Source organism: Gopherus evgoodei, chromosome 7 (genome assembly GCF_007399415.2).
Source record: "Gopherus evgoodei ecotype Sinaloan lineage chromosome 7, rGopEvg1_v1.p, whole genome shotgun sequence".
In the NCBI taxonomy this organism is placed as follows: domain Eukaryota; kingdom Metazoa; phylum Chordata; order Testudines; family Testudinidae; genus Gopherus; species Gopherus evgoodei.
Window position 1 is genome coordinate 1926047 of NC_044328.1, and position 27651 is coordinate 1953697.

Here is a 27651-nt window from a genome sequence, read left to right on the forward strand (position 1 = left end):
CACCACTCCCAGGCGGGACGCGTGGCTGAGGGGCGGTGAGAGCAGGAGACCTGCTAGGAGTCAGCAACGTCAGCGACTTTAAACACCCACCAGGCCCATTCACCCGCCCCCAGTTACCACACCAAGCAGACTTCGATATCAAAGGGAAGTTTAATAAGCTGCAATAAAATCAGGACTTTTAGAAAGCTCGTTGGGTCGTTATCAATGTCTAGGGAACAAAAGAAAACAAGGTGGTGGCGATCCTGAAGGAGTTAACCAGTAACAAGAACACAACTTCTCCCAGAGTCTAACAGGAATAAAACACAGGAGCACAGAGTTCACAACGTCACTATTCAGAGACTTGAGACACAGTTCAGATCACTCCAGCTCTTACAGTTACACGTATTGTTTTAAAGCAACTCAATATAATTTTATTTTGTTATATACACTTTCCAAGGTCCTTCAGGTGAGGTATGTAAACATTAGCGAATGAAAACCTTGTTCAACACTCCGACCCGCAATTCACAGCAGACATTTCATTTTCTCCAGTCACACTGAAGTAGTTTCTAATACCCAGAACAGAACGGAAATGCAGATCCAAGCCAGATCCTCCAACCTATATGGGCACCAGCCTACAGGCCTCATAGCTCTCTCTAAAGTTCACATTGGTTAGGCTCATACATACAGTACCAGACGGGGTGGCAGGGGACTCATGTGGTCCTGGGCTTCTCAGATCAGTGTCACGGGGAAACTACAAAGTTCTCCAAGGGCAGCAAATGTAGATGCAGAAAAACCTTTTTGTTATTAAAAAGGAACTACCACTGAAAAGTTGACACACACTTTAAAAGAGAAAATTACTGGTTTCTACAATGTCCCAAAGGAGGAAGTTTGAGGGGTGCAGGGGAGAGTCCTATGTGACCATGAAAACCAATATCAGGAAACAAAAGATTCCACTGGCTAAAAATCAGAAGTTAAAGGAATAGAAGCACGAGACGTTCCAACACAGACAGCTCGGGGCTAGGTTTGCTCTTCCTGAGGGCTAGAACCAAGACACGCATCAAGCACAAAAAGTAAAAAAAATTCTGAACACCTTTATAAATACACAAACCCTAGAGCAAAATCCTAGCAAGCTCCGAGCAAAGAGCCAGAGAGCATTTGGGAGCCATCCTGGGCAGGTCCCAAGGAAGTCTGGCTAAATGCCTTAAGAGCATCAGTGCAAGAACCCAGCGGGTAGGTCACCTCCTCTGTGGCTGTGGAATTATGTTTTCCACAACCAGAAGAGCAGACACACGATGGGGACATTAGTTAAAAGGTCCTAAGTTGCAACAGGCTAATAAGTACCTTGGTCCATCCTGGCCATTTTAGGGGATTCCTAAATTAATCGGGCTTTGCCCCAGTCAGATGCGCACTGGAATACAAGCCCGTTGGCAGCTTTCCTCCCCAGACTCCCCAGCGGGTGTCGGGTCCAGCCCTGCCATCGGGTCCGTGATTTCCTGTCCTAAGGAGACATAAGAGCGCACAGACCCATAAATGGTAGTTCTAAGCTACCAGGTCCCTATGCAAAGGCAAACTAATCTGCAGTGAGATCCCCCACCCCCTCCATGGGCCCTGACGACTCAGTTTTACTGACTTGGACCTTATTACTACGAATCTTATTGCTTACGGTGCCAGGGCCAATGGAGGCAACCAGGTCTTGCCGACTAGCTCCGACCAGCTTTAAGAAGATGAGATGAAGAAAAATATTTAATGCTTCAACTTTTAATGTTGTGTCATTAAAAAAAAAATCATCCCACCAGAACAGGCCACTGGCCTGGTGCTTGCCTTGAGCTGTGTCCAACGTGAGGCAAATGCACCCACCCACCGGCACCAGGAACACTGAGCTGCAGAAAGTACACAAAATAAATATCAAAACTATTTACAAGCATAGTTTTGGTGAACGCCAAGTGGGAGGAAATGCCTCAGCCTGCCCAGAAAGCTTATTTAGGAGATCTGCATTTCAATGGCTAGCCCCTGGCTACCCTCCCCAGTGCCCACAGAGCGTGGTACTCTTACACACAGATGCTTAAAAACCAACCACATGTGCTGAAAGGGTCAACAGAGGCCATCAAAACCTTGCAACTCAAGTTCTCAGAATGCCAGGCCTGGAAGCTGCCAATGTGCCCAGAGACATGCCCAACACCCTGCCCCCCGTCCTAAAGGAAGGCGACGGATGTGCTCCGGATGAGGGTAAGACCAATATGGTGAGGAGGGGGAGACCACGTCTTTTTCCAAGCCTAGGGATGATCACAATGCAGATTACGGCTCCTGAGAACACCTTAGCCCGGATGGACATCATGCCGAGCCAAGGAGCTGGGCCCAGCTAACCGTCCCTGGTTTGCAGAGCTCCGAGCTGCACAAACCCAAGACTTTCTACAGACCTGCACGTTCAGGTGTGTGGTGTGTGAATGCGTGCGTTCGGGTGTGCAGACACCTGTGTTTGGGTGTGCAGTGTGTGAATGCCTGCATTCGGGTGTGCGGTGTGTGAATGCGTGCATTCGGGTGTGCAGACGCCTGTGTTTGGGTGTGCAGTGTGTGAATGTCTGCGTTCGGGTGTGCAGACACCTGCGTTCCTTTGTGCAGTGTGTGAATGCCTGCGTTCGGGTGTGCAGACGTCTGCGTTCAGCGGTGTGTGAATGTCTGCGTTCGGGTGTGCAGACGCCTGCGTTCAGGTGTGCGGTGTGTGAATGCCTGCGTTCGGGTGTGCAGATGCCTGCGTTCAGGTGTGCGGTGTGTGAATGCCTGCATTTGGGTGTGCAGACGCCTGCATTCAGGTGTGCGGTGTGTGAATGCCTGCGTTCGGGTGTGCAGACACCTGCGTTCAGCGGTGTGTGAATACCTGCGTTCGGGTGTGCAGACGCCTGCGTTCGGGTGTGCAGACAAGTGTTCGGGTGTGCTATGTGCAGACATGCTGGCATCGAAGGCAGCTGAATCCAGCCCATTATGGACATGCAGGCGTGAGTGCGCTCACACGCCTATGCAATCAGTAAATCGGACTGGGAGGGGCCAGTGACAAGAGGAATGTAGCTCAATGGGGCAGTGACCCATTCTCTGCCCCGTGTGGGACTGGCTCCGGGGGGGTGCTGGACCTGTCACTACCAGGGATAAAAACAGCCCAGCACAAATGAGGTCCCCCCCCTTTTCTGATTGTTTTACTTCCTCACAGCTCCACCTCGTGGTGGCGACAGAGCTCTCAGAACTGACAGTAATTCCAGTCGTTCAATCTACCGGGCCAAAGAGCTGAAGGCCTTGTTCACCTGCCAAGGGTGCAAAGACCATCTCCATCCCGTCGAACGTTTAACAGCCAGGGAACAGCAGGAAGAGAAGATTCTCTCTAGGGGGGTTTCCAGGACAAAACACGGCAGTTGGGAAAGTTTGTTCCTAACAGTGAACACACAACCGGCAGCTCTTCCCCAAAATTCCTGGTAAATCCGTGCTACCTACGTGGCTTGGGGGGAGGTGTCTGCACAGAGCAATACCGTCTTAACACAGTAAAACTAACCTTAGAGCAGTGGGTACAAGTGGGGGGGGAGGGGTGCACACACAGATCCCCCACCCCCGCCGGGAGAGAAACTCCCTCCCACGGACCATCTCCCAGCTAGGAGCAGCTGCTGAAAGCAGTTCAGAGCTCTAGCTGCACTTTCGGGTCTGATGTTAACATGCAGGACAAATCTCACTTGAATTCGGCCCAGTGCATATCTCACGCACGGCAAACCAGCCGCTCGCAGAGTTACCTGTGAGACGCTACGTTACAGATGCAGTGGGGCTGAATAAACTGACCCCAGTTGGAAAGGGAGACCCATGGGAGGGCTAGCCAGAGAAGAGGGATTTAAAGAGATTTGACCCAAACTGGCCAGTTGATGTGGTGGAAACCTCCTGGGAGGCTGTTCCAGATGGATGGGGTTGCAGAGAAGTGCTATCTGAAGGGAGCTGGGAAGCGAGGGAGGCCAGTGCTCACTAACAGAAAGGTCCAGGAGAAGGTCTGGGGCCAGCCGAGGAGGGTGTTTGTTGGTGAACCCCAGGATGGCAATTGAATGATGGATCCTGACCTAAGGAGAGTCAGGGTGGTGTCTGAAGATGGGGGTGACGTGGCCTTGTGGCAGCCGCAGCTTTCGGGGCTTGGGGAAGATGGGAGAGCAGGCCGCAAAGATGAGTCCAGCCAGGCTGGAGAGCCGAGAGCAGATGGGAGAGGAAAGCGCAGAGTCGCAGGCCAGGCCAGGCCTGGAACGAAGGCAGTAAAACACACTGCTTCTCATCTTCCATTAGCTGCCACCCGCTCCAGCCGCCTTGTGTCTTCACTCTGTGAATGCTGCAGGAATTTGGAGCTGGTGGCCCAGCCACGTGCAGTCAGGCCCCACAGGTGGCACACAGGGTAAAACAGACCCTGTGGTTTCTAATTCATCCCTTCCCCGGAATCAGCAAGGAGCCCAGTGCCTGCCGGATGACGTGCTCCACCCTGCACTTTGGAAGCTGTGGTGGCTATAGGTGTAATGTAGCCACGCAGGAGAGGTGGACGGGGAGCGTGGCTCCCCCCAGAGCACTGAGCCGTAGCAGGAGTTCATGGCAATGGGTTGGAGGACGCCCTGCAGGTGTTTCCTGCCCCAAGAGCCCAGCGACTGTGCCGGTTAAGAGGACTGTCTGCAGCTCAGGGACCAGCAAGGGGTTGCTGCTGTCTGGCCCAAAGGCTAATTGCTAACCCACAGCGTTGGGTGGCCTGTAGCCATCATAGCCACTTCCTGACAGGCCAGGTCCCCCCATAACCCATCCTGGCCATCAGCCCAAGGTTTCGTTGGCCTTCCCTTCCACAAGGATGTGCTGCTCCAGGCACCCACTCCGCAGACATGCCCAGCTCAGTCCGGGGGGCTAGCCCCTCCAGCGTCTCCAGCCAGGGCCAAGGGGGACAGCTTAGGGGGTGTGCTGAGCCAGCAAAGCAGCTCCTGCCCTTTGAGCCGGGTGAGAGCGGAGAGGACGAAGGGGCTGCCCCGTAACACAGCACGAGAGCGCCCGGGCTCCAGGCGGCACAGCCAGAGCGGGAGCTGCATCGCGGCGCAGATGTGCTGGGAGTGAGCGAGCAGGGGCTGGAGACACAGCACCTCCCTCTGGGGGGGGTTCCTATTTTCTCTCAGTCAGCACTGAGGTTACCCAAATGAACCTGCATGGGGTGGCTGCGGCAAATGGCAGCGGCGTCCCCGGGCCCCTCAAATGAGGGCAGCGTGGGTAGGGTTAAAACAGCGAGAAAGCCAGCTGCGGGCCCTGACTGCCATGGGGACAGGTGCTTCCATAGGAGAGGCACCAGGACGGAGACATCAGTACTGGAATGGTGCAGCCTGGCCCCTCCCCGAAGGCGTGGAGCAGTCTTGGGCCCCGCAGGATGCACAGCGGCCTGCCCCGGTCCGAGTCTCACTGCCCATACGCAGTGTTTGACCCACCGCGGGCCAGTCTCACGCTCACATCAATCAAATACATGGGGTTTGCTTTGCAGCGGAAAGACCTGAATTGCATCCCCTCCCCTGATTTCTACAACCACAACCGTGTGTACTCTCCCCCCGACCCAGTCCACCAGCCCTCCCCTCCCTTCCCCTATGCTGTCCCGATAGGCTAGAGCCAGACACACACACACTCAACCCAGCTCCCACTGGGGGTCTTTCCCCTGCCGCCCCTGGGCGCTGGATCGGGCCCCTCCTTTGAGCACTTCACAGCTCCCGGGGGACACCAACACTTCCGACACAGGTTCTAGCTCTAGGAGCTGCTGGGACCCAGGTGCCAACCCCCGTACTCCCAGCCTGTGCTGAGTGCGTGTGTCTGCCCCGCCTGCCCACTGCAGCACACGCCCTGCCCGGTGATGCACGGCTCAGCAGCTGCCCAGCGGCATCTCCACAGCTGAGTGCCGCGTTCTCTGGCTCGGCTTAGTGCTCTGACTTCTCAGCAGTGAACACACACACACACTCCCCCGGTTCACGAGAGTGGGAGGTGAAAGGACACAGGCGGGGGCCTGCAGGGGGGACAGGAAGATTTTCTTTTCTTAATGTAGCCTCCTGGGAAGTGTCTCCCATTTCCAGTGACTGTGTCCTAGCTGGCACCACTGGAAGGTGGGCATGGTTGCCCCATTTCCAGGATGGGCACACTGGCCAGTCTCTCACCCCAGTCAGACTCTGATCCAGATGTGCCATGAGTAATGTGGTAGCCCCTGGGTGACATCATGCAGCACCCCCAAGAGTCTGCTGTGCAAATGCTCCCTTCGCCCAGAGAAAGGGACACTGGCTCCAAAGGCAGCGCAGACAGCGAGCAACGAGCTAGCAGGACCCGTCAGGGCGAGAGCCAGGCCCTAGAGCCCACCTGTCATGGCCCTGCCACAACTATGTGCCGCTAGCCCTGGAGACCTAGCAGGCAATCTGCAGCACTCAGCTGCCCAGAACTGCTATTTCAGCTCACGGTTATTCTCAGATATCTGTCACTCCCCAGCCTGAAGCTGGACATTAAAATAGCCCCCAGTTCCTTGCAGGTTGTGAAGGACAAACAGTCCTAGGAGAAAGCTTTGAAATTCTAAAAACCCCACAGAAACCGAACAGATTTTCTTTCCACTCTGGCATACACACAAAAAACGATGGGGTGGGTGGGGTAAAGGTTTTATTGGCATGATGTTGGGATAGGGGCACCATTCAGAGACAGCAAAGGTCCTCGCACACGTGTGCACACACATACACACTATTTATGAAAGCAGCCCAGACTACAGGAAACAAGAATATTCTAGATCAGAATTAAAAAAAAGATCCAGCTTTTCCTTTTAACATCTGAGGACCAATCCTCCACCGGCAGGTACAGCCCCCCCTCTTTAAATGCCTTTAGATCTGTTTTGGTGGAATGCTTGCACAGCACAATGAAAGTAATAGATAACTTCATATTAACCTGTACAGGGCCGACAGGCCTGGCAGCCGCAAAACAACTGTCCAGCATTTACTTTATTCAGCATGATTAAAAATAACAGCTCTTTAAAGATCAGTGATTTCCAAGTCCCCCTGCCCCTGGGTTCTGGCTGTAGCACCCCCGGTGTGGGTGCCTGCCTGTCTCAGCACACGACACTCTCCAGAACACGGGGAGCGAACTACTGCACTGGGAGAGTGCTGTGGAGTCTCCAAAGCTTAGTTTCATCCCCTGCGCTAAACAGATCCAGCAGGAGATTGAAGACAATTAATTATCCACTTTCTGCCTCCAAGAATGAGCTTTGATATCTGAGGTTCAACGCTAACCGTGAAAATCAATTCCTCTGCAAGGCCGCCCTCTCTACACCCCAAGAGGCATGCTCCTGTAACGCTCTCAGAGGGGAGAGCCTAGTTTAAGCTGGTTGGTATAACACAGATCTGCATGTATGTTCTGATCGCACAAGGACAATGGCGGCTAGAAGCTATTCCCCAAAGGTCAGGAGATTTCAGAGCCTTCACAATCAGATTTCAGGTGATGAACCTAGTGAATGGAAGGAAGTTTGCTTAGAAACTCATGCAAACAGCCCTTCTTTTGTACCGGCTCAGAGAGGAGCTTTTGAAATAAAATAGGTGGCCATGAGCTTTTAAACTTGGGCACAGAGTGGGAGCTGACGCCATCATCTTACAGCTGCTTACACAAGGGGTGGGCGGAAATGTTCAGTATAAAACTCCCCACCCCCATCCCAATTAGCTTCACCGCCAGTGTCTGCGGTGGGAATATGATTATGTGAATTTCTAACAAGTTTTCCTGTGTGTATCAGCTGTTACTCTTCGTGGCTCTCCACTGGAAACTATTGCTTGACCTTTGAGCAGTGCATGGTTTGTGTTGATTAGACCTTCAAGGATATGTTTGCAAGCCAGCGCAAGGCAGGGTGTACAGACTGCCTGGGTTGCTCTGACGATGAAGGGAACTACCCAATCCTAGACTCCACAGCACACCACAACGCTGGCTGGAACCAAAACAGCTTCACTTTATTTTAAAATGAGATTGAAATTAATAAAAAAAAAAAATCAGAGACTTTAGATCTCAGCATTATTCAAAGACGACATTAAAAATTTTGCCTTAAAATACAGGTGTGCTGTGCGGGTGGGGGAAGACAACGTGGGGAGGGTAAAAATGTCCCTTTCACACAGACTGACTAAATAACGAGTGGAAATCTGCCCTGGCTTTTCACAGGAAGGAAAATACCCGATTATTAGTGAAAAGCTACTGTCCGAGAAAGCAGAAATCAATATGGAACCAGGTGCTATGAAACAAAACGCTGATTGCCCAACAGTAAGGCACCGTGGGACTAATTCATCCCCGACGTTCCAGAGAGCCCCAAGGATAAGCTTAGCCCACGGTGCCTGCAAACAGCTGTAGATGCTACAGAACTAGCGGCAATATTTCAAGCAGTGACCCCTTTGCCACGGCAGTTTAGATCAGACCACACTACCTCAAGGCTTAAGAAGCAGCAGAGCAGAAATCGCTGTCTAACCCTAAAGACCATAAATTACACGCAAGTGGCCAACAATTCATATCTTTAAACAGTTACCTGCCCACCACCTGCTGCTAATGAACGGAGTAATGACCAATTACCCCTTCCCTCTCTGGCTACAAGAAAAATGCTTTTGGTTTTGCTTCCAATGTCACTCACAAACACAGAGTCAGGATGTTTAATGCAAAGGGAAGGGTTTGTGTGCACGCCCCTCAAAAGGCTGCTGAAAGCTACTTTATGTGCATGAAGGTGGTTTCCTTTCTGCTACAGTACAAGTGCTTGTGCATCAAGTATAAAATGCAAGCCTTTAAATCACACAGACTAGCTTCTTTCTTTATTCGTTTAAAAATGATAAATAAGGCACTGTACTTTTAACTAAAACTGCCTGGTTCCAAGCTTAAAATCCAAGGAACATTCAAATTGCAGTAACTTCCCTCAACAGTAGAGACAGATGGCTCTCCTCTCTGTCTGAGACACACCTTCCGATGCCTAAAATCCTGGGTGTAATCCTTTAGCTGTGGATTTTTGAAGGCTTGCTACAGCTTATAAAAGCAGCTTCAGTTAATGCATGATCAAGGGTTACTACTATACAACAGTTTTTCCATGGCTACCATTCTCTTGGTTATTTTGCATCCAGTCGTGTTCGCTTGCTGTGTGAACAGTCAACTTTTGCCCTTAACTTTCTCTTGCCCTGGGACGTGCTGCTCTCTTGAATTTTCTTCATAGACCTGGTCAGAGTTTTCCCACTGCTGGGCTTCTTGTCGGCTGCTTTCTGTGACCTGGTAGAGGGCTCCCCCACGGGCTTCGGCTTTGCGGATTTTGTGAGCCCTTCCTGGCTGGGCGGGGCTGCAGCTCTTTTGGTGGGGTTCTCTCTGACTTTCAGGATGGGGAGTCTGCCTTTGCCAAGCTGCCTTTTTGGGACCCTCTTCTCTTTCAAAGACACCTTTTTCTCAAGCTTACTGTTTCTTTCCATGGCAGCCTGCTTTCTGGTAGCACGAGCTTTCGGAGGAACCTCGAAGTGTTTTACTTTGCTGCCCTTCTTAGCTGGCAGCCTGTCTTTACTGGAGGAGTGAGACGGCTCTGGCACAGCGCTGCTCTCCCGCAGCGTTCTCTTCTTTCTGCCTGGCTGAGGGTCAGCTTTGGGCAAGGAGTCCTCCTGAGACCTGTTTTTCCCTTTTCTTCCCTTTACCGCTGCTTCCGCACGCATGGACTTAGTAGGAAACACATCTGCTTTGACTTGCAAGGCCAGCTTTGGAGACATCAGCGGGTTGATGCAGACGCTCTTCCGGCTTTGCTTACTTTCCACGGAGGGATGATCAGCTGCACTCTCCCCCTTTCTCTCATTCTTTGCCAGGCGGTGCTGGGCTCGCAATTTGCCCCTCAGATTGGAGTATTTCCGCAGAATCCTAGTGCTGGCCTGCGTTGGCAGACTTGGAGGGGGCTGCACGTTTCTGTCTTCACCAGCTTCTTCTGAGCTTGTCTCACAGGGAGACATCTGGTTGGGACTGGTGGCTTCCCCGGGCTCCGTACTGTCAGCGTTCTCCCGAAGCCTGGCCCATAACTTTTGATTCTTCAAGTTATTTTTAGCAGGGGTAGTTGCAGCAAATTTCTTGAGGTGTTTTTTCAAGCGTTCCGCTTGCAGTGAGCTGGGATACAGACTGGAAGAACAATACTTCTGCAGGGGGAGCTTGATGGGGGGGACATCTCCGGGGAGACGGGTATTGAGTTTTTTAACAATGACTAGTGACCTGGTTTCAGTTGTCTCCAAGAACCAACGGCAAATGTTGGATAACTTGAAGGCCTTCATAAACAGCATCTGGACAGGGGAAAGCTTCTGAACTTCGAGAGACGGTCTGCATTTCCGGGTTCTTTTCTTGCTTTTCCAAATCTCTTTCAGCTTGTCAGCTTTGTTCTTTACTTTGGGGGCTGGCTGTACTTCTTTTTCCAACTGAATCCAGCCTTTCTGAACTTTCATATACTGGGCATTAAAGTCAGCAATAAGGTCCTGATTCTCTTCCTCAGCACACCACTCCACAAACTTTGGTTTGTCCTCAGCCACTGTGTCCACCTCCTTCAAATCTACGGTGTCTTTGTTCCCTGAACTGCGTTCTTCCTTCTGGCTTGGATTTGCTTGCAGAACTTCCTTCCCTGGAAGATTCTTTCTTGCAGCATCCACAGGTGTAGGGGTGTGTCTCAAGTTGTAAACTGGTAGGGTCAACTTTTTATGTTTCCAAGTCTTGGATGGGACGTGTTTGCTTCCACTTCTGCTACTGGGACCTGTAGGTGAATCAGTCAGATCTTTAGACTGCACCTTTCCGGCATCTACAGCATTGTCTGGGTTCTCCACATCACCTGCTTTCTCATCCGATCGCTCTGCATCCTGTACACCTGTTCCACTTTCCCTAGGAAGGAGAACACTTCTCTTATCAGAATCAGCCTCTACACAGATCTCGAGCATCTCCCCTGACTTACTGTGGCTGGCGTTAGCAGGGGGGCCATCTTTTGATGACCCTTCTCTCTCTGCTGCACCCTCTTTTGCCAACATGCTTTTATAGGTTTGCCTAGTAGTAATGCCATTTTCATCTCCTCCCCGCTGCACGGGCTCTCTCTCAAGGGCACTCCCGGTGCCTGGGCCCTGGATGTTCTTCAGCAGTGTTTTGTGGAAACAATCCTTTGGGAAGCACACGGATGCTGCTCCATCAAGGTGCACCTCCCTCCTAAAACGCTTTGCACCGGGACTTTTAGAAAGCTTAATCTGAAGACAGGGAAGCTGCAGAGAGGTGGAAGAACCAGACTTTTCAGCAGTGCCTTCTGTGGGTGGTTGGGCTTGCTGGCTGCGGAGACGCCGGTCTGATGCTACGAGCGCTCTCCTACCTTTCTTTTGCTTCTTCTCTGGGCTCTCTTTGGACAAGACTGTCCCTTTACCATCTGTTTCTGAAGTGTCAGGTCCTGGTGGCATTTCGCCATCGCTGTTCTCTCTCTCACACAGCCTGTTGCTTTCTGGGGCAGTCTCGCCTGCCAAGATTCCGCTGAGCTCTGCAAGAGTCGGCATGGCCTCCCCTGGCTCAGGTGGGCTTTCCTGCACCTTCCTTACGTCAGCTTCTGGGTCAGCAGGAATGCTTCTGGTCACATTGGCAGACTGCAAGCTAACCAGGGGCTCAGTCTCCAAGCTCGCAGGGGAATGCACAGGAGTCTCCAGGTCCACGCTGGCAGGGGGCATGGCAGGAAGCTCCAGGTCTGTACTAGATGGGGGCTCTCCAGGAAGTGCCCCAGCCAGCTCCGGGTCTACTCCAGCAGGAGGCTCAGGGTCCATGCTGGCAGGAGGATCTGCATGGTGCACCAGGTCTGCACTGGTAGGAAGCACTAGGTCCATGGTGGTGGGAAGCTGCAAAGGAGGAGTTGGATCCAGGCCGGCAGGAGGCACCGGGTCCAGGCCGGCAGGAGGTGCCGGAATAGCTTGTATTTCTGAGCATGGAGAACCTTCCTCCCTACTAGCAGCTTCTGGCGGAGAAACAGGTGTCGAATCTGCAGCCTCCTTGCTGCTGTCTTCTGTGGGCTCACAGTCCCCAGAGAAGTCAGCACTGCTGCTAGCTTGCTGGAGAACATTTGCCTCCACCTCTTCCAGCAGCTGGCACATCCTCTCCTCAATTCCTTCAGCAGCAGAGGGGCCGATGGCTAGAGGCTGCGTGGGGGTCGAGCCACCTTCTGGTGCATTGTCAGGGCAGGGGGGAGCAGAGAGAGCCAGCAGTGGCTCAGCATAAGCAGCTTCTCTTGACTTCAGCGAGCCGCCCTCGCTGGGCTCCTTTTCGGCTCTCTCGTTAGCTTCTCTGCTGGGAGGAGCCCCTTTGGACAGGAGCCTAAGGGAAGCTCTTTTGTCAGCCTCTTTCCCCACAGCTAGGGCTGCCCCCGAAGGCTCGCCTCCGGAGTGCGCTGGGCTCTGCTTAGCACTCAGTAACGCTTCCGTCCTCAGTGCCGGCCCATGTCCTCTCTCCCCCACTCGGGAACTTTTCACCAGCGTGCGGACGGTGGGCAGCTCGCAGCACTCACCGTTGAAGTAATACCCGCGGGTGCTCTTCCGAGCTGTCCTCCGGGATGACACTGACCGCTGGCTCTCCAGGTGGCATTCAGTTATTGGCTGGCTGATGTAGACAACATCACATTGGTTGTCATAGTCATTTATTCTCAGCCCCGATGCCCTTTTGTTCTTCCGAGCTGTTCTGACGGAGGAGGACCCTGCCTTAGCTCGTGAGCGCCCACTGGAGGCTTTGTGCGTCACTGGCACTGGTGCAGAGGCCACCCATCCATCTTTGGAATGCTCACGTGGATTCTTGTCGCCAGGATGCAGGTGGTAACCCCCCTTAGTCTTTCCCAGGGCATGGAGATGGTTTTCTTGCTTTGGTCTTGCATCTTCTTCGTTTATTTCTAAATCCTGGTGCAAAGAGGCTTTGGAGCTGCACTGTAAAGCGTTCTCCTTGTCAGCTCTTCTAGGAGAGTTCACTGGAAACCCTGAATCCCAACCCTCTTCTGGTAAAGCTTTGAAAGAGTTCTTCTGAGACCCCAGGCAGCTGTCCGAGTTGTCCTCGCTGCCGTTCACATGGGCCACTTTGACAGCAATGTAGCCGTCTGCTAAGGTCTTGCCTTGGATCTGGTCTTTGCCATCCTCACACTTTCTGACACCAGCCTCTTGCTCCTGTCCAGTGGTTTGTCCTTCTGGGCTCCTGGTGCCAGGATGGAAGTGAAGTGAGGAAGAGTTTGAAGTGGTGAGGTATCCTTGGGTGGAACTATCCTTTGGACTAACAGAACTACTTCTAGTAGCGGAGAGTTCAGAGAAGTCTCTTTTGAAAGCAGTACTGAAGTTCTCCATCCTGTTCATGGATTTCACCTCTGCGTGCTGCTCCAAGGGTTGCCCTGCAGCACGCAGAGGGCTATGAAGACCCACTGGGTCTCTGTCTGAGTCTGAGGAAGTAAGGGGCTTCAATTCAGAACAGGGAGCAGACTTCTTCCAATTTTCAGTGCTTTGCTGGCTACAACCAGAGCTGCAAGTAGCTGCATCCATGTTTTCGGATTCAGGTAATGGCCGGCCCTCGCAGCCTGGCTGTACTTCCGTGTATATGTCGTTTAGCACACGAATGAATTGCTTCTGGTGATGTGTACACAGTCTGACCATAAACTTTTCCAGGGGAGACTTCGGCTGATTGTTAGGCTCTATTGCTATTGTCTCCGCTGTATCCTCACTAGAGAGACAAAGAGAGAAACAGTCAATAAAGCAGAGGACAGAGAATTTAAGTTGTAAAAGCTACAGAAACCCTCCTCCTCCCCCTTAGCAGTATATCTTCTCAAATGGCAACTGGTCTTAGCATCCTTGATACTCAGCCGGGGCACACATAAAGCAATCCACCCAGGAAGGCAAAGTGTTATCCATTTGCCAGAGCAAGGGGCCTATCGCCACGTTTGGTACCTCCCTCTCAGTGCCTCGTGGAGATTGGCACTTATCTTCTATGCACGTTTAGACCCAGACTAGCATTTCACTTTTGTCGATCAGCTGGGAATCCCCCCCCCACACACACACACACCCATAATCGGAAAGGGAAGATTTCAAGTTGTGGCCATTCGGCAGGAGGATGCCTGGACAAGGCCCTGCACAAACCGACAAATATCAGCCTCTGGGACACCGGGCCTCACAAGCGAGTTCTCCACTGCAGCTCACTGCCACTGACAACCCCTGCTGTGCCACTGACAGGGCTGCCGTCCAAGCCCAGCCACGGGCTTCTGGGGCCCTACGGCTAGACACACTCCTCTTGTCTCTAGCCAGCTCGAAGGTAGGGTGACCATACTTATCTGCTGCACAGAGGCCACTAGCTGGATTAACCAGGGATGAGGTTAAGGGCTTATTAATGTTTGTCCTCGTCTTTGGCAGTGTATTATTAAAACTATGCTAGTTCCCAATTACAGCTCTTTGAATTTCCACCCGAATTTCCTTTGACCGAGCCTGCAGACTGGGCCCAGCATATCTCCGGGGTCAGAAGCGAGGGGAAGTGGCCTGTAGTTTCTTTGTTAACATCTTTCTCCCCTTTAAAAGCTGGAAGTAACAAGTCTCCCCCAAGCCTTCTGCCGGCCAGTCGGACACCAAGGACAGATGTGCCACATGCGCTAATGGAGGCACCGCATCCTCGGCAATCCCCTTACATTCTGGGCTGGATGATAGTTTGGTGGGCGCAATCCAAGGGGGGGGCTACAAACCTCCTAGCCCCTTTGGTCCTCCCTGCACTAATGCCCCTCTGACGTCTCTGCACCTGCTCTCCGGCCCCAGCGAGAACGGCTCTGGAACGCTTGTCTCACACCCTCCCTGGGGCCTGGCTCAGTCTCCTCTCTCACACCCTCCCTGGGGCCTGGCTCCGTCTCCTCTCTCACGCTGCAGAGCTGGTAGCTTCTGTCTGCAGCACAGCAAGCCTCGGCAGAGCTGGGAGGAGAACCAGGTTTCAGGGCTTCAACCACTAGGCGATGCTGCATGGATGTAGCTCCAGCTGTTCTCCAGCACTGACATACGTTACCCCCTACGCTAACTGACCTGTCCCAGACTAAAGAGAGGGCTGACTGTCACTCCATGCACATGGCCCTAGCCACATGGCTCCCTGGTATATACAGTTAGACCCTTTGGCTCCTTAGCCCACCATGTTTCAGGATCTCATTTTAGAAATCAGGATCACACCTAATGTGAGGAGCAGGTTATGCCTCCCCTCCCTGCCCCCCCCTCCCACCCCCAGGAGATCTCACACCTTCCCCCGCAGCAGCTGTGCTGGCCACTGTCACAGACAGGATACTGGGCTAGAGAGACCTGGGGTCTGCTTCCATCTGCCAATGTTCCTGTGCTCCCCCCTGCAAGCCCTGGGAAGAGGGAACTGCTGGATTCCACTCAGCACACCTGCCGCGCCCTGGTGTCTTTGCTGGGGAAGATCCCACAGCTGTGCCATTGGACACTGAGCTCTTTTCACTCCCTCAAAGGTTCTTCACTGGCTGCAAGGCGGAGCTGAGTGCCACAGGGTGTAACACTCCTGCGGGGCTCCCTGTGTTACAGAGACACCAAGTGACTGGCCCAGCTAGGACGTGAATCAGGGCCACTGATGCCAGGCTAGCCCTGGCCTCTCTCCATCAGCCCCTGACTGTTTGGAGGGCAAGGTGTGTTGTTATCCTGGATTCCCCACATTTAACCCCCTTCCATCCCCATGGTCCAAGCTACAACCAAATCACACACGCCTGTGAGCTGAGAGCGCCTGGGTTAACCCTTGCACGGGACAGCGCTAAGGGAACGCTGAAGCGAGGCTGGTGACGGGAGGCAGTCACTACAGACTAACTTCCCCGTGCCACACTTGGACTCGGAGTCTCGACCGGCCGGGATTGTTAACAACCCATGGGAAATGGCTGGCCAAGCCCACCAAGCCCTGGCCAAGTCACTCCGCAAGTTCCACCAACAATTTCAGATGGATCCAGGCTCTTTGCCACCTCCTGTCTGAAACAATCAGGTCGTGTGGCTGCTAGACCGTGGCTGGGTCTCAGAGCAGAGAAGGCTGCATAAGTCAGCCCTGTATAATGCACCACACAGTGTTATTAGACAGGGGCAGGCACTGGTCCACAGTAATGAAAATGAACAATAATAATGCCTGTAGCTTCTCTCTTCCTCCTCACTCCCTTTTCATGTTAAATAAATAACCCTGCTCTTTTTAATCCTCTGTTTAGGAGCCCCTCCCCCCCATACCGTTCATTATTTCGTTACCATTCCCAGCTCTTCTCTCTTTCTGCTGGATCCTGTTTTGGGCTGAGTGGTTACCACTCACTGTGGGATTTGAGGGAAGGGCAGAGAACAGTAATAATGGCTTATCTGGAGAGAGTCCAGAGAAGAGCAACACAAATGATGCAAGATCTAGAAAACATGAGCTATGAGGGAAGATTGAAAGAACTGGGTTTGTTTAGTCTGGAGGAGAGAAGACTGAGGGGACATGAGAACAGTTTTCAAGTACATAAAAGGTTGTTACAAGGAGGAGGGAGGTAAATGGTTCTCGTTAACCTCTGAGGACAGGACAAGAAGCAATTATCTTAATTGCAGCAAGGGAGGTTTAGGTTGGCCATTAGGAAAAACTTCCTACCTGTCAGGGTGGTTAAACACTGGAATAAATTGCCCAGGGAGGTTGTGGAATCCCCATCATTGGAGGTTTTTAAGAGCAGGTTAGACAAACACTTGTCAGGGATGGTCTAGATCAAGGGTTCTCAAACTGGGGGTCAGGACCCCTCAGGGGGTCATGAGGTTATTATATCGGGGGTCACAAGCTGTCAGTCTCCACCCCAAACCCTGCTTTGCCTTCAGCATTTATAATGACATTAAATATATGAAAAAGTGTTTTTAGTATAAAGGGGGTCACACTCAGAGGCTTGCTGTGTGAAAGGGGTCACCAGTACAAAAGTCTGAGAACCTCTGGTCTAGATAATACTTAATCCTGCCATGAGTGCAGGGGACTAGACTAGATGACCTCTCAAGGTCCCTTCCAGTCCTATGATTCATACATGTTTCCCATAATACATCCTAGCATTCTATTGCCGTTGTTATATTTTCAGTAACACCCACAATGCCCTTGGCTTCTTCCTGATATACAAGAAGGCAATGCTCCTGAAGCGGAGAGCTTACAGACAGACAAAGGTAGGACAAAGGGGAAAGAGGAGGTCAAGCTAGTAACTGGACATGTTAGAAAATCGAGTGTATTGCTGACACAATGAGTGTCTGGTCTGTGAGAGCACTCCCCAGTTAGTATCACACAATTACTTGTGGGTTCCTAGTCCCTTTTCTAAAGCTACTAAACACTGGGTTGGTGTCTTCAGTGATCTCTCCCCAGGGACCCTTAGGATCTGATCTGAAACCCACTCGAGTCTGTGCAAACAGTCCCAATGTACTGCAAGTGCTGGATTCAAAGCCTGTTTGGGTATTTGCATTCCCACCCCTCGAGATGTTATACTGAGGCCAATCCATGTGCAAGCTGCTCACACTACTCTTCCCAGAATGCATGACTCTGCACTGGGCTAGGCTGGATTTCATCTGCCATCATGTTTCCTAGTTATCTCACTTTGTTAGATCCTTCTGAAGCTCCTTGCTCTCCTCCCTAGTCTCAGCTACCCCTCAGAATCATTTCGTTTACAAGTTCAGCATCTTACAACCATCCCTTGAGAACATAAGAATGGAGAGATTGGGCCAGGCCAATGGCTCATCCATCCCAGTGTCCTGTCTTCTGACAGTGGCCAATGCCAGGTGCCCCAGAGGGAGTGAACAGAACAGGGAATCATCAAGTGATCCAGCCCCAGTCGCTCATTCCCAACTTCTGGCAGTCAGAGCATGGGGCTGCATCCCTGCTCATTCTGGCTAATAGCCATTGATGGACCTGTCCTCCAGGAACTTATCTGGTTCTTTTTTGAATCCACTTATACTTTTGGCCTTCACAACATCCCCTGACGGAGAGTTCCACCGGTTGGCTGTGCGCTGTGTGGAGAAGTACTTCCTTGTGTTTATTTTAAACGTGCTGCCTATTAATGTCATTAGGTGATTCCTGGTTCTTGTGTTATGAGGAGGAGTAAATAACACTTCCCTGTTCACTTTCTCCACAGCAGCCATGATTTTATAGCCCTCTGTCAAATCCCCCCTTAGTCGTCTCCTTTCCTATCTGAACCATCGTAGTCTTTTTAATCTCTCCTCACTCCTTCTTCCAGCTCTGCAATATTTTTCAAACAACTGATGCCTGGGCACCCCAGTATTAACCACTGGCTACTTTTTACTTCCCATTTCTCCGCCAGCTTTGAATTCATAACAAGACTATCTCACACTCTGATTACAAAGGGTCCCTACCAGGGTTTGGTGTAGGGCTTTAGCAAAGACTTTTGAAAGAGTGAGTACATGACACTTAGTGGGTCTCCTTCAGCCACTGCTTTAGCTCCTTCAGAAAATATCTAACAGGTTAGAGAGGCACCATTTCCCCTTACAAAAGCCAGGGATATCATTTTACTACACACTGTTTTACTCTCCTTTATCATTCTATCCCCAGCGAGTGTCTGAAAGGTGTTTGCTGAGACTGCTGAGAGACAGCTTGGAATTCCTGAGACACAGGTCCAACGCTGGCATCTCTCCATGGCTCTGTATAGTAACTGTTTTCACTGCATGTCAGAGCAAATCCCTTACGCAGGCTTGTCCCTCCCCCAGTCTGCAGAGTAACAATGGAGAAAACAAGCCTTAAACCCCACTAGAGAGAGGAGAGGGTGGGTTTCAGCCTGACTGCTCAAAGAGACGGGGCTCAGCAGTACTTACTCTAACTGAAGGCTAGTGCCATTTTCACAAGGGAGAGGCGTGGGTTCTTTTACCTGTTTGGAAGCCCAGTTTCTGAGGATGGAAGCCATTTTCAAGCAGTTGGCCAGCAATCTGGCCTGAATTTATAGCACACTCAGGGGTGTGGCTACTGACTAGCCCCCACCTGTGTGACACACTCCTTTGCCTACTGTGGAATTAGCCAAGTAGGCTCAAAGGAATGCTGGAATGATGGCGGATCAGGAAGTGGTTACGATGGCAAAACAATGAACTTCTTCCTTGTCAGGGCTGGTCTGGGGGATTTAAAGCAATGGGGGCTGTGAAGGCAGCCCCTAGGCAGGTACAGGATTTATTTGGATCTGCCTGGTATAAGGAAAAGCATGTTGTGGTCTGCACAGTTTCTTGCCAGGGACGAAGTTATCAGTCCTCAAAGACCAAATCTGGGGGCCCCAATCCTGGGAAAGGAAAGGTGGTGACTCTCCCCCGCTTTACGGTAACCTAGACCTGTGTAGCGAGTATGCAAGGCAGGGGGTGGCACTGTAAATCCCCTTTGCACAGGCGTGAATAACTCTCTGGGCTCTAGGACAGGGAAGCAGCAAGTCCACAGAGCCCACGTTCCACTTGCGTCACTAAGATGACACCAAGCTCCCATTCTTAACAGTTTGCGGGGCATGTCTCTTCTGCTTGTGCGTAGTTTAATTTATTCTTGGTGTGCAGGCCGGGGGCCTGATTCTGATCTCATTTACACCGCCATAACTCAGCTGGCACAAGCAGGGTTCACTCTCAGCTCCATTAGCTTGAAGATTTACAAGGGAGGAAAAAGTTTGCATTTTGTAAAGGAAACAAAGGGGGGGGGGTTTTATCATCAATAAACTGACACCCTCCCCACAAGCGACCCAGAGCCACTCAGCTGTTTCGGGGCATCCTTTGTTCAGAACTCTCTGGTTTAACACTTTCAGTCCTGGGGATTTATTTCAATATCTCATCTCCAGCTGACCCATCCCCTCATCAGCTGGAAACGGTAGTCCTGCCTCTGGCTGTGCCTCATCTCCCTGGGCTGCAGAGTGACCTCAGGGTAGAGATTTCTCCATTACCTGCAGCAACATTCTTCTCTTCCTTAGAACACATCTATCAGAGTAACCTGGGCTTTTGGGTTCCCCTGTAGTTTTCAGTGCGGAGTGCAGGGTTATGGGTGTTATGGTGCATATGAGTTGCAGGCTCCTAATTGCTTCCATTCTCAGGTCTACTGGGGACAGCGGCTCTCGGTAGCTAGTATTCCTCACCAATTTGTCTCTGTTTTGGCAGTACTGTGAACCGTGGATGGTGCAAGAAACAGACTGTGCATGTGGCTCGCTCTGGGATAAATCATGTTGGGGGGCTCTTTAAGGCACCCAGTGTCCTTTAGGCAGGGTTCCCTACAGATTATGTAGATTACTGCCTAGAAATCATTCACCTGCGTAGTTTATAAAAAAGAAGAGGGAGGGGTGACTTGTGTACAGTGTATAAATACCTTCCTGGGGGTATTAGAGGGCTCTTTCATCTAGCAGAGAAAGGCAGAACAAGAGCCAGGAGCTGGAAGCTGGAGCCCAGCACAATTAAGAATCCAACCCACATTTTTAACAGTGGAACGAACTCCCGAGGGAAGTAGCAGATTCTCCACCTCTTGGTGGCTTCAGACCCAGACTGATCACTCTCTGGAAGACATGCATTAACCAAACAAGTTAATGGGCTTAACACATGGGTAACGAGGCAGATTGTAATGGCCTGTGTTATACAGGAGGTCAGATTAGATGCTCTAATGGTTCCTGCTGTCCTTAGCCTCTATGATCTGCTTTCCAGTCTCTTTCCCCACTTGTCCTCTTTCCCTGGGGATGGAGCTCAGGGGTTTCTTACTTGAATGCACCCAAAGAATCTATCACCCTATCAGGGCGGTCTCTGGAGAAGCTATGGCCAGGGAGACTTCCTGCTAACGCAGTTGTGCTACCAGAGTACAGGGGGGCTGAGTATCTGCTGGGAACACGGGAGCTTCATGTGGATCTGTGAGGATCACCCAGGTTTGGGGGCCTGGTCAGGAACTCAATAAGGGGATCTTCAGCGAGATTTACTCCTTGGAAGAAGGGCTGCTCCAGCACTAAGATTGCTAGTCTCAGTCCAGAAAGTTACCACAGTACCTGTGTTGCACAGGTCCTTGCTGTCAGTCATTCCAGCTTTGAAGCCACTCACGCTGAGGTATAACTAGCTGTTTTAATGACCCCTACTTGCACATACTCCACTAGTTGACTGGTCTACACCACCTCAATCCCCGCCTTGCCCTATGTCCCAGCCACACACTCGACTCCAGTTCCACTGCTGAGTACACAATTTCATGTGTACCCTGGGCAGCCCAGGCAGATTCCCTGGCCTGACACAGGTGCTCTTAGCACCTACTAGCTTTCCCGGGGACAGCCCCCTTCTTTTCAAATTTGTCACTAAGGTTGGCAGAGAAATTCAGGGGCAGTAGCTGTCAGCTGTACAAATGCAACTGTTGCTATGCAACAGTCCTGGTGTAGCACTTAATGCTCTGCAAAATGGGCTGGGCTCTGAAGCTATTTGCATAGCTGGATGCTGTAATCCATTTGTTTGCATTGAGCCTCCACTGTTTTGTAGAGTTCACAGTCATTCCTTCCCCAGCTCTCACAAAATCAAGGGGCTCTTACAAAGGCTGAGCAGACATAAGTGATCTAGCCCATAAAAGGCACTTATTTATTTCTCAGTAAGAACCAGAGCCTGCCTGGGTATGGGGCACGGCAGTGCAGAGCTGGGAGGAACCAGCAGATTCTCTGCAGTGCAGGTGGGAGCTCAGTGGGCTCTGCCTTTAGCTCATTTTGCCCCTGCCATTACTGTTTATGGAGTTACCCTGCTCCTCAGGGTTGGTGCACATCACTCCGGGCAGCCTCTTGCTGAACGAGCCCAGGATCCCGTGTGTGTCTTCTGGGGACAGGTAGTGGGGAAAAGGGAGAGTGTGACTGTTCCACCCCAACCTACCTGGAACGCCGGTCTCCAAACCCTGTCCATCGGAATGGTGTGGTGCCCGTTTCCCCACCCCTCGAGTCTCTCTAGTGAGTGTGAAGCCTGGGTCTCTTTTTTTTAAGCCCCTGAACATCAGTTTGACAGATTATAAGTTTACAGATACGTTTTGTACCTCAGAGGCACAAGAAGCAGCAGCAGAACAGAAGTTCAAGGCTAAGTGTTTCTGTTCCTTTCAGACCACTCTAAGCATCACGATTATATAGTTCCTGAAAAGAAACAAAACATAGCTATAAACTTATAAAATCCAACTGAGTATTGTACTGGGCAGACCTTCCCCCTCCCTCTTCTGCCATCATGCAGATGACTTTGATGGGCAGGAGCGCACAATGTACTACACCCTGCCAAGGCAGGGAGGGGAGCGCATCCAAACAATCAAACCGAGGGGGCAACAGAAAGCTACTTCAAATTGGAGCCCTGCTTTGTACCTGAGTTCTTCTTCGAGTGATTGCTCACATCCATTCCAGTTAGGTGTGCGCGCCGCGCGTGCACGTTCGTCGGAAACTTTTTTACCCTAGCAACTCCAGTGGGCCGGCAGGTCGCCCCCTGGAGTGGCGCCGCCATGGCGCCCAATATATATCCCTGCCGGCCCGCCCGCTCCTCAGTTCCTTCTTACCGCCGTGTCGGTCGTTGGAACTGTGGAGCGCGGCATAGCTGTCCTCCACGTCCCTAGCTCTCCTAGTTCTCTATCGTTTATCTATCGTTCATCTCTAGTTCCATTATAGTTGTTAATTAGTTTGTTAAGTAGATAGTTTAGTAAATAGCTGTTAAGTAGTTCCTGGCCGGGGGGCTTAGCCCTTCCCGGCACCGGGCGTCAGGCTCATGCCTGTTTCGCCAGGCTTCAAGCAGTGTGCGGCCTGCAAGAAGCCCATGCCTACCAGCGATCCCCACGAAGCGTGCCTGAAGTGCCTCGGGGAATCGCACAGATCTGACAAGTGCCGCATCTGTAAGGCTTTTAAGCCGAGGACAAAAAAGGAGAGGGATCAGAGGCTCCGGACTCTCCTAATGGAGGCGGCACTTGACCCGTCGGCTTCGCAGACGTGGTTTCGGCACCGGCACCGGATCGCTCCGGCACCGAGAAGACTCCCCGGCACCGACCTTCTCCGGCACCGGAATCAGAGCCTAGGCCGTCGAAGTCTAATACTCCGGCCAGGCAGACCCGGCTTGAGCGCCCGGCCTCAACATCGGCCGCGGCACCGCCGGCACCGTCAGCACCGTTGACTCCGGGCCCGGCGGGTCCGTTGAGTCCGGTGCCGCCGAGCTCCCCCATGAGATCTGGGGTTGAGATAGTGGTCCCATCCACTCCGGAGACCTTCGCCTCGGCTCGGGACCTTATTGCCCTGACTGAGCCCACTCGGCTGCCACCCCCGGTACCTCCGGTGCGGGTCGTATCCAGAGGCAAGCCCATGATGTCGGCACCGCCCAGAGACAGTCGTTCCCGATCCAGGTCCCGACGTCTTGGGCGCTCCAGATCCCGACGCCGCTCGCAGTCCCGGCACCGCTCCCCTCAGCGGTACCGGTCGCACTCGCGGCAACGGTCGGCATCGAGACGGTCGCGGTCAGGCTCCAGTCGGCGTCACCGGCACCGCGACTCCAGGAGCAGGTCCCGACGCTACTCACCGCACCGGTCGACCTCCCGGCACCGAGCTGGTGGCAGGTCCCGGTCCCGGTCCCGGTCTCGCTCGACCTCCCGGCACCGAGCTGGTGGCAGGTCCCGGTCCCGGTCGATCTCCCGGCACCGAGCTGGTGGCAGGTCCCGGTCCCGGTCGATCTCCCGGCACCGAGCTGGTAGTAGGTCCCGGCACCGAAGCGGCGCCCGGCACCGAAGCGGCGCCCGGCACCGTGACAGATCCCGGTCCCGGTCCCGATCCTGGCACCGATATGACTCCCGGCACCGGTCCCCGGCACCGAGACGATCCTCCGTGCCGGCCCGCGCAGACCCGTACCATCCAGGGTCGGCCCCGCCGTGGCCCTCGAGGCAGCCGTCCGTATCCTCCCAGACGGACAGCGGCTATGCGCTGGGCACCGACCGGCAGGCGGCGCTGTTTGCTGATCCGCCGCTGCAGGACCAAGGCCCACAACAGTGGGGATTCTGGACACCCTGGGCGTACCATCAGGCCCAGGGCCCCCAGCAGCTCCCTGCTAGGCCGGCGACTGCGGAGCGTAGGGCCCCTGAAGCCTCTTTGTCTCGCCCCCCTCCCTCCCCGGAAGGGGACGAAGGGTCCAAACAGCAGGACTCCGCTGTGGCTCCGGAGACAGAGGCGAGGGCTGAGGAAGACCCTCAGTTGGACACTATTGTGCCTGGGGTCTCATCATCCTCCTCCCCGGATGAGGCGGTGGCGGGTACCTCCTCCAACAGTCCCCCCCCGCTGGATCTCAGGGCGCACCAGGACCTCCTCAGGCGATTGGCTCAAAACCTGAGTCTGCAAGCAGAGGAGGTCTCGGAGATAGAGGACCCAATTGTCACCATCCTCTCTTCCGATGCTCCCACCAGGGTCGCCCTGCCGTTCATACGGACCATCCAGGCCAATGCCAATACTATCTGGCAGTCCCCGGCCTCCATCCCTCCGACAGCGAAAGGAGTCGAGAGGAAGTACATGGCCCCTTCTAAGGGGTACGAATATTTACATGTTCACCCGACTCCCGGTTCACTGGTAGTGCAATCGGTGAACGATAGGGAGCGTCACGGCCAGGAGGCTCCGGCCCCCAAATCCAGAGAAGCCAGGCGGATGGACCTCCTTGGCCGTAAGGTGTATTCGGCTGGGGCGCTGCAGCTCAGGGTCTCTAACCAGCAGGCCCTGCTGAGCAGATACGCCTTTAACTCCTGGGTGGCAGTGGACAAATTTAAGGAGCTGCTGCCACAGGATGCTCGCCAGGAGTTTACGGCCATCCTGGACGAAGGCAAGAAGGTCGCGCGCACGGCCTTACAAGCCTCCTTGGACGCTGCGGACTCGGCTGCCCGTACCCTCGCGTCAGGAGTTACGATGCGTCGCATCTCCTGGCTGCAGGTTTCCGGCCTTCTGCCAGAGCTCCAGCACACGATACAGGACCTTCCTTTCGAAGGCCAGGGCCTGTTTTCCGATAAGACAGACCCCAGAGTTTAAAGGACAACCGGGTCATTGCGCGGTCCCTCGGGATGCACACCCCCGTGACACAGCGTAGACCCTTTAGGCCGCAACAACAGCAGCACCGTCGGCCGTTTTCCCAGTTCCGTCAGCGGCAGGACCTTTACAGGCGCCGCGGCAGGAACGGGAGGCGCAGGCAGTCGGGGAACCAAGGGGGGCAGAACCAAGGCTCCTCAAAACCCCCGCCTGGTCCTAAGCCTTCATTTTGAAGGTGCGCTCGAGGGCGCAGTAACAGTTTCCCCTATGGATCCTTCCCCCCCGTTTTCCAACCGCCTTTCGTTTTTCCTCCCGGCGTGGTCCCAAATAACATCGGACCGCTGGGTCTTAAGCGTGGTGCAGACGGGGTACCGCCTGCAGTTTGTTTCGTTTCCTCCTTCCCGCCCTCCTTCCTCGTCCCTCTTCAGGGACCCCTCTCACGAGCAATTCCTTCGGCAGGAGGTGCGGACGCTCCTCAGCAAAGGAGCTATAGAGGCGGTTCCCGAAAACGAGAAAGGCAAGGGGTTTTATTCCCGCTATTTTCTGATCCCCAAGGCCAAGGGGGGCCTCAGGCCTATCCTCGACCTGCGAGAGCTCAACAAATACCTCGTGAAGTTGAAGTTCCGCATGGTATCCCTGGGGACCATCATTCCATCCCTGGATCCGGGAGACTGGTACGCCGCCCTCGACATGCAGGACGCGTATTTCCACGTTGCCATTTGGCCACGCCACAGACGCTTCCTCCGCTTCGTTGTGGGGGCTCGTCATTATCAATTTGCGGTCCTCCCGTTTGGCCTGTCCACGGCCCCAAGGGTGTTTACAAAATGCATGGCAGTTGTCGTGGCGCATCTTCGGCGCAACCGTGTCCACGTGTTCCCTTATCTGGACGATTGGTTGATTCGGGGCACGTCGGAACAGCAGGTGTACAGCCATGTCCGCGTGATCACCGGCATGTTTGCGAGTCTGGGCCTCTTGATAAACACAGACAAGTCCACCCTGAGGCCCACTCAGAAGGTGGAATTTATCGGGGCCGTCCTGGACGCCACTGTGGGCAGGGCCTCGCTGCCTCGGCAGCGGTTCCAGACCATGGCGGCGATCGTTCAACGCTTGCGGTCAGCCCCGTTGACGTCAGTGAGGACATGTCTAACCCTGTTAGGCCACATGGCGGCGTGCACTTTTGTGACCGACTACGCTCGGCTCCGCATGAGGCCTCTCCAGCTGTGGCTTATCAGTCATTACAGGCCAAGGCAACCGCTAGACATGTTAATCACAGTCCCCCAGAAGGTCTTAGATTCCCTCGGCTGGTGGTTGGACCAGTCCGTATTGTGTGCGGGTCTTCCCTTTCACCCGTCTCAGCCCTCGGTATCCCTGACAACGGATGCCTCAGATCTAGGCTGGGGGGCCCACCTGGGGACCCTGCGGACGCAGGGCCTATGGTCCCAGGAGGAGGTGGGGCTACACATCAACATGAGGGAGTTGAGAGCGGTCCGCCTTGCTTGCCAAACGTTTTGTCATCAGCTTCAGGGTCGTTGTGTAGCCGTGTTCACGGACAACACGACGACCATGTATTATATCAACAAGCAGGGCGGCACCAGGTCCTCCTCCCTGTGCCTCGAGGAGATACGACTCTGGGACTTTTGCGTAGCCCACTCCATTTACCTCAGGGCTTCCTTCCTTCCCGGAGTACGGAACACGCTGGCGGATCGATTGAGCAGATCCTTCCTGTCACACGAGTGGTCCCTTCGCCCGGACGTCGCTCTCTCCATTTTCCGGAGGTGGGGTTATCCCCGGGTGGACCTCTTTGCGTCCAAGGGGAACAGGAAGTGCCAAGCGTTCTGCTCCTTTCAGGGCAGGGAGCCGGGGTCGATAGCGGATGCCTTCCTCATCCAGTGGTCGACCCACCTGTACTATGCGTTTCCTCCGTTCCCTCTGGTTCACAAGGTCCTCCTGAAGGTGCGCAGAGACAGGGCTCGTGTGATCATGGTGGCCCCGGCATGGCCCAGACAGCACTGGTACACCATGCTGCTAGACTTGGCCGTAGCCGACCCGGTTCCCCTGCCCCTTCATCCGGACCTGATTACCCAGGACCACGGGTCTCTCTGTCACCCAGACCTGCAGTCGCTGCACCTAGCGGCGTGGCTCCTGCGTGGCTAACTGGTTCCGAGCTGCGCTGCTCCACGCCTGTGAGAGAGGTGCTCTTGAGCAGCAGGAAACCGTCCACAAGAGCCACATATTCGGCAAAATGGAAACGCTTCTCCTGTTGGTGCGTAGAGAGAAATCTCCGCCCTATGGAAGTTTCGGTATCCGAAATCTTAGACTATGTTTGGTCCCTCAAAGAACGTGGTCTGGCCTTATCGTCGTTGCGAGTCCATCTGGCAGCTATCTCCACCTTTCACCCGGGTGCGGACGGTCGCTCCGTCTTTTCTCACCCGATGGTGTCGAGATTTCTTAAAGGGCTGGAACGGTTATTCCCTAACGTCCGTCCCCCTGCTCCAACCTGGGATCTTAACCTGGTGTTGTCCCGGCTCATGGGGCCCCCCTTTGAGCCGTTAGCTACTTGCTCCCTGCTTTACCTCTCTTGGAAGGCTGCCTTTCTAGTAGCTATCACCTCAGCTAGACGGGTGTCGGAACTCCGAGCCCTTGTGGTAGACCCCCCATATACGGTCTTCCACAAA

At 53.4% G+C, this 27651-nt stretch overlaps 1 protein-coding gene across 3 annotated transcripts; it reads right to left on the minus strand.

Moving 5' to 3' along the window:
- Nucleotides 1-136: 136 nt before the first annotated feature.
- LOC115655533 lies at nucleotides 137-21859 on the minus strand. 3 transcript variants are annotated; one of them, XM_030571082.1, is made up of 2 exons: nucleotides 21834-21859; nucleotides 137-13707 (listed from the first exon to the last, which is right to left on the minus strand). In XM_030571082.1, the coding sequence occupies exon 2, from the start codon at nucleotides 13638-13640 to the stop codon at nucleotides 9096-9098; it is 4545 nt and encodes a 1514-aa protein (XP_030426942.1). In that variant the 5' UTR covers nucleotides 13641-13707; nucleotides 21834-21859; the 3' UTR covers nucleotides 137-9095. The 3 variants fall into 3 exon arrangements, with proteins under 3 accessions (XP_030426942.1, XP_030426940.1, XP_030426941.1); XM_030571080.1 differs by lacking the exon at nucleotides 21834-21859 and adding an exon at nucleotides 20981-21250; XM_030571081.1 differs by lacking the exon at nucleotides 21834-21859 and adding an exon at nucleotides 18866-18891.
- Nucleotides 21860-27651: the final 5792 nt, after the last annotated feature.

Coding starts and splice junctions, on each gene's coding strand:
- LOC115655533 (XM_030571082.1), bottom strand. CDS start 13,640: ATGGTCAGACTGTGTACACATCACCAGAAGCAATTCATTCGTGTGCTA.